Raw genomic sequence first — 7,202 nt, forward strand, 5'->3', positions numbered from 1 at the left:
TTTCTAAACATAACGTCCCAGTGGCTTTTAAACCCCAAAATACATTACGGCAAAGACTGGTTCATCCCAAAGATCCAGTCCCCCGGCACAAACAGAGTAATATTGTGTATGCTGTTCAGTGTCAGGAGGGCTGTGATCAGTCTTACATCGGGGAAACTAAACAGCCACTGGCCAAAAGGATGGCCCAGCACAGAAGATCAACATCATCAGGCCAGGACTCTGCGGTCTACACTCATCTCCAGGCCAGCGGTCACTCTTTCAGGGATGAAGATGTTCACATCCTGGACAGAGAGGAACGATGGTTTGAGAGAGGAGTAAAGGAGGCCATCTTTGTGAAAAGAAACCGTCCATCATTAAACAGGGGTGGAGCCTCCAGGTTCAACTGTCCCCCTCTTACAATGCTGTGATTGCTAGTATCACTCAGCCCTCTGTGAACAGTAAACAGCCATCAGGTGCTAATGATCCATTGTTAGGCTGATGGTTCTTCTTGAGCATGTGATCAGCTGGTTTTGGTTGTCAGCAGCAAAACTGGTTTATCCACTCTGAGAAGGTGCTATTTAAGAGACTGAGCTGAATACAGCACCTCAGACTGAGGAAGTCTCTCGGATGAGAGATGAAACGTTTCTACATTTTTTTGTTGTTTTGCTTTGTTTTGTTTTTTTTGAATGTCCAGAGGACCAGATTTAACTTTTTTAGATGTGAACCAAGGTTTATTATTATTGAAAATGACTCTGGAGCGTGATGGGATGATGCTGTCCTCACAGAAATGTATATATGACGTCACAGTGTTTGTGTATTTGTCTAGACTGTCTGTAGAAGCCCTGAATAGGTCCCAGTCTGTGGTGTCCAAACACGTGTGTAGCTTCTCCACAGCTTCACTGGTCCACTTTTTGGATGTCCTCACCACAGGTTTTGAGAGCTTCAGTCTCTGTCTGTATGCAGGTATGAGGTGAATCATCTCATGATCTGAGAGACCCAGGGCAGTACGAGGCACAGCACGATAAGCACCGCTCACTGTGGTGTAACAGTGATCCAGCGTGTTTCCTTCTCTGTTCGGGCATTTAATAAACTGTTTATATTTAGGTAGTTCATGCCTGAGGTTTGCTTTGTTAAAATCTCCAAGGATAATAACAAGGGAGTCCGAAAAAGTCCGCTCTACACTCGTAATCTGGTCTGCGAGCACGCACTCAGCCTCGTGCACGTCCGCGCACGTTGGGATGTAAACAGCGGCCAGAATAAATGAAGTGAACTCACGTGGAGAGTAGAACGGTTTGCAGTTTATGAATAGATATTTCAGAGAAGGAGAGCAGTGCTGAGAGATCACTGTCACGTCGGAGCACCAGGCGTTGTTGATAAAGAAAGAGACTTCTCGAGATGGAGCCCGGAGTCCGGGGTCTGCTCGTTGAGCCATGTCTCCATGAAGCACAGCACACAGGAGGAGGAAAAATCGCTGTTCCTTCTCATCAGCAGCACTTATCTCATCCATTTTGTTGTAGAGGGAACGGACGTTGGAGAGGAATATCCCAGGTAAAGGCGTGCGTGTACCGCGCCTCCGGAGACGCTGGGTTGTAATTCTGATGTTCAGTAGCTCCTCGCGAGTGTAAGAGCACGCAGACACATGATTAACGCACAAAAACAGAAAAAACAGAGCGCACCAGAATGCCAGGGCGACCGTACATGGCGACATCTTGGACCAACCAACCAACATTCTCCCAGAAGATCTTAAGTTTGGGGCAGTCCCAAAAGACGTGTGTGGTCACTGACCATATCACAGTTCCTCCAGCATTTATCTGTAATTGTATTCTTGGAAATTAAAGTTTTTAAAGGAGTTTTAAAAAATTTAGTTTTCATTTTCCAGTCAAACTCTTTCCAGATCTGGTTCCCAATCCCTTGATGGCATTAAGAACATACATTTTCCCAAGTTTTGTCTGTTAGTATTACATTAATTTCCAGTTCCCACTGTTGTTTAATATATAATGTATTATCTGACAAATTTGTCAACAATTTTCTATACATTACAGAGATTAATTTATTTGTTAGTGTTTGCTTTTCAAGTACATGTATAAAAATGCTTCAATATCAGTAGGTTCTTTCTTAATATTATCCCATTCCACATGTTTTGTTACATAATTTCTAATCTGCAGATATCTATATAGATCAACTGAAGGCAGAGAGAATTGATCTTGCAGTTGAGAGAATGATTTTAGTGTCTGCCCATAAAACAAATGGTCCAGTACAACCAAACCGTTATTTGCCCACCTTTTAAAGACACTATCTGAAATAGATGGTATAAATTCAATGTTACCCACAATCGGCATGGCACGCGATAGTCCTGTAGTACCTTTAAGTTGTTTTTGAATTAAAGTCCATGTCTTCAGAGTTTGTAGAATCAAGGGATTGTTCATTTTTAACTTTTTTAGATAGCTTTGGCTCATGAATGGTAGGAAACTCAATGACAACCCAGGGAGTGAGTTCTGTTCAATTGAGACCCATTGTGTTTCTATTTTATTAGTGATCCAGGCTAAAATAACACGCAATTGTGCCGCCCAGTAATACAGTTTAAAGTTAGGTAGTCCTAGACCTCCTCGTTCTTTACTGGTCAATATTACCATGTACGGCCATGTACGGTCGCCCTGGCATTCTGGTGCGCTCTGTTTTTTCTGTTTTTGTGCGTTAATCATGTGTCTGCGTGCTCTTACACTCGCGAGGAGCTACTGAACATCAGAATTACAACCCAGCGTCTCCGGAGGCGCGGTACACGCACGCCTTTACCTGGGATATTCCTCTTAGCCATCCTATTTGTTAAAAAAAAAAAAAAAAAAAAAAAAACTGTAGTATGAGTTTTTAGAACTGCTTATTGTTGTTGCTGTTGTCCATTGTTGTCATCTTTCTTTGTTGAAATCAGGTCTCTCTTGTAAATGAGTCCTCGAGGCTCAATGGGATTTACCTGTATAAATAAAGGTTGATTGATTACTTTTAAGCACACCCTTGGCCTTTGGTTTTGCCAAATAAACTTTGGCACAAGCTTTTCTAAGGTTTTGAACGTAGATTGTGGCACTAATATTAGAAGGGATTGAAATAAGAATAATAATCTTGGCAGTATATTCATTCTTACTGTTTCTATTCTACCTAAAAGGGATAAAGGGAGTACATCCCATCTTTCCAAATCCTTTTTGATTTCCTTAAAGTTTTCCATAATTAGCGTCAAAAAGTTGTGCAGTTTTTGGGGTAATGTTAATGCCTAAGTATTTAAATCCATGGGAGGATCTTTGAAGGAGACTAAATGATCTAATCCGGAGGGCCAATTGCCAGCAATCATCATTGCTTCTGATTTACTGGTATTAACTTTATATCCAGAGACATAGCTATATTCATCAAGGCATCTTAGAAGAGCAGGTATGGAGGTGATTGGCTCCTCCAAAAAGACTAAAATATCATCAGCAAAAAGTGCAACTTTATGCTGTATATTTGCATCATCTGTTATACCTCGTATGAGGGATTTGCTCTTATTAGCTCTGCCAAAGGCTCAATACTAAGAGCAAATAAACAGGGTGAAAGAGCATCTCCCATGCCCCCCCCAAGTAGATCCGGCCATGGACACCGAGCCCCAAGCCCCAAGGCCATACCACCCCCCAGCAGAGCCCCGACAGAGCCAGGGCACCCAGGCCCTGCCAGGCAGCAACCAGGGCGGACCGACGTACACCCCACCACCCAGCCCAGACGCCGAGAGCCACCAATGCACCGGCGGCAAGGGGGTCCCCCGCCAAAGGGGGGCACGACCGGGGGGAGTGGGCCCCACACCAAACGTGGGGCCCAAATTGATCCAAGAGAGGGGGGACCACCAAAAACCCAACCTGAGCAACAAACAGGCACACACAGATAGCCCGACAGAATCTCTGTCGGGCCGACCGCATGCACCATCTACTTGACAGCGACCACAGGCCGGCCCCAGCCCAAGGGGCAGAGCAGCAGGGAGCTGCAGCCGAGGAGGGCCGGCTCCCACATCAAGAGCTCCGCACCATAGGCCCGGAGACGCCCCAGCACGCCACCCATGCACCCCCACACACACACAGCACCCCCACCGCAAATGCCACCCAGGAAGACCAGCCAGTGCCCTGATGAGGCGAAGCCACGCCCCCAACCGCCGCCCTACACCACCAATGACCACACGTACACTACCATAGCCGACACCCCGCCGAAAGCCGGCAGCCATCCCGGTCAAAGTGCCGGCCATCGCAACCAGGAATCTAGATTAAAAGAATCGGAACAGCCCACGGGGAGCCGATGCACCGGCCCCATCACCAACCGCCCCCATGGCCCAAAGCCCACCCACAGCCCAGACCCCAACAATGCCCCCCCCATCCCTGACCCCTAGTGTCACACAGAGAAAGGAGGTGTTTGTGAAAGAAAAAAAAAATAATAATAATCTATATATGCATAAATAAGTTGCATATATAGGATCTGGAGTGGGCACATGGTCGCACTTAGGTGGTAGGATGTACAATCATTTCCACCTCCTGGATAGTTACATCTTAAGCTAACATGTTTTAATGTTAATCAAGTGGGTTACAGGAAGAACTAATGAAAAGTTTCTCTACCTGATGTTTATGGAGCATTTTAACCAAACTTTTTTTACTGACATTGCAGAGACGCCTCCCTGATGGCAATGAGACGAAGAATTGAGGGTCTCACCCCAGAAGAGATCCGTAACCTTTCTCGAGATGAAATGCACATGCCAACCACCATGGAGGACTTTGAGTCAACGCTAAGAAAAGTGTCCAAATCCGTGTCTGCGGCAGACCTGGAAAAGTACGAGAAGTGGATCGAGGAGTTTGGATCCTGCTGAAAAAAACTAAAACCTTGTCTTGGAACTCATCATGAGTATGCTCCATTAAATCTGAAGCCTGCTGGGTGTTTCTGAATCAGTCTGAGATGGATATGCTTTTTTCCTTGGTAATTTAGCTTCATCTTGAGCAAACATTTTCTCCTCAGACTCGATCTGAAGAGCCAGAACTGGTAGAAACACGTCTGAGTTCATTAGGAAGATAAAATGTTTTTAAATCATGAAGTATCTTAGACAAGAAATCAGATATTTCCTGAGAAACACGTGGAAGTATCACATTTTTGTTCACACATGCAGCGAAATACCGGAGAGCCAGTTAAATTAAATTTAGCTTTTTTCCACTTGTTTTATCTTGAACCACATTCTGTCTCTTCTTTCTGGGTGATGTAAATTATTTTGAATGTAACACTAAGATATTTAATAAATAAATAATAATAAATAATTTAATTTCTCATTATTTAATTATCTTAGTTTAAAACTTGGGTGATATGCACTCCCTTCAAGAGAGAAACCCAGACATCCCTCTCCCAGCAACATTTTCTAGCTCGTTCTGTGGACCCCAATGCGTTCCCAGGCCAGAGAAAATGGATAATCCCTCCATAGACTTCTAGGTCTTCCCAGGGGCCTCCTACCAGTGGTACATGCCTAGAAAACCTCTAAAGGCCTATCTGCAAACTAGTTGGTTCATGGCAAAATTTACCAATTTCAAACTTAAATATGTCATTTACGTGAATCGTGTAGATTTGAATAGGGGTTTTTTTTGGGTGGGGGGTGGGTGGGGGGTCATTTCCCTTTTATTCAATTCAGTTTATTTATATAAAGCCAATTCACAAGAAATTTGTCTCAGGGCACTTTAAAGAAACATTCACATATATAAAAAGCCAATTAGTAAAGTTCTCTATCTAAAGAACCCAGCAGACATGTTGAATCTTCACTTTTTTGCAGTCTCCCATCCTGAGTAAGCACAGTGGCAACAGCGGAAAGGAAAAACTCCCTTTTAAAAGGAAGAAGAAACTGTTAACTATTTCTGTTAAGAAACCGTTTCCTCCTCGGTTATTTGGCTTAGCAGCGCGCTCAATTCTTCGGGGGTTTGTCGACGGGGCTGGGGGAGGAGTGGGAGACACCTTCGTGTTACGCGCTAGTTTTCCGCTATAGTGATGTCAGCTGTTGGGGCGGTGGGGTTAGGGTGTGTGAGAAATGGAATGCATAGCATCTTAGCTAGCGTGACTGTGTTGAATGGGCGGCAAGATTTTGCCTAAAGATTTGAAAAGTCCACCTAATAGTGTTCTAGAGTAGGGGTTCTAAAACTTTTTGGGCTCAGGGACCCCTTACAGGGGAGAAAAAGTTTCAGGGACCCCCTCATAACCTTCATGTTTATTAAATAATTGACTTCAATTTGTCTCTTTATTTCAATGGAAATATTTCTTCTTCTTTTTTGACTTTTCCCCCTTCAGAGGTCGTCACAGGAACTAATACCCCTTTTCCACTAGTGCCAGTATGGCACGGTTCGACTCGAATTGGCATGGTTCCAAGGCTTTTCCACTAGCAATGATTCGTGGAACCAGCCCCTTTTTCAGTACCCACTTTGCTCTGGTAACACAACAGTCACAAAAGACTGTCAGACAGTCAGACAGTCACAAAAGACTGTCAGACAGTCAGACAGTCACAAAAGAGGCATACAATTTTTTTCTTTTTTTTTACAAATCAAAACAAAATAGCAATAAAAAGGACAGTCAAAAAGAAAAGTAGCGAGAAAAAAACAGATTATAAGGCGGTGTAGAAAACTAAAAACAGGAACATGTCTGCATTGGTTTTTGCCAGGAACTTAACAGATGTTTAAAGCTACTTAGAGAGGTCATGGTTGAGAGCTTCAGATCTTTTGGAGGGAAGGAAAGTCATAGTTACAAGGCATTTCCTAGCATTCAGAGTTGGACAGGATTTATTTCTGAAAAAGAAACACAGTTTAACTTTCAATTTCCTTACTGGGTTTTCTATGTGAAGCTTAAAAGAGAGATGTGAGTCGACCAAGATACCCAAATATTTATAGGAATCGACGAACTCAATAGTGACACATTTGAGGATAAAATCAGAGGAAGAACTGATGGGACTGACTTGCTGTTTGAAAAAAGCATCTTTTAGGTTTCATCAGTATTTAGGACAAGTTTGAGACTGAGAAAGTCTGTCTGGATGATGTCAAATGTGGCTTGCAAAAGCTGGAAAGCCTTATCAACTGTTTTAGCTCGACAATAAACAACTGTGTCATCAGCATAGAAATGTATAAATGCATTAGGGATGTTTTTACCTACGTTATGTATTGTTGTAAAATAAAATCTGTTTCTGCTTGTACAATTTCTAAAGC

General features: G+C 43.3%; 1 protein-coding gene across 1 annotated transcript in view; it reads left to right on the forward strand.

Annotated features, from left to right (window-relative positions):
* katna1 (katanin p60 (ATPase containing) subunit A 1) overlaps positions 1 to 4,846 on the forward strand; it is a 58,171-nt gene extending 53,325 nt beyond the window's left edge. The window contains exon 9 of the mRNA XM_037686062.1: positions 4,698 to 4,846. Coding sequence (XP_037541990.1) covers positions 4,698 to 4,846 — 149 coding nt within the window. The remainder of the gene's footprint in view (positions 1 to 4,697) is intronic.
* The last annotated feature ends 2,356 nt before the right edge of the window (positions 4,847 to 7,202 follow it).

This window comes from Nematolebias whitei, chromosome 12 (genome assembly GCF_014905685.2).
Source record: "Nematolebias whitei isolate Nwh7 chromosome 12, NemWhi1, whole genome shotgun sequence".
Lineage (NCBI taxonomy): Eukaryota > Metazoa > Chordata > Actinopteri > Cyprinodontiformes > Rivulidae > Nematolebias > Nematolebias whitei.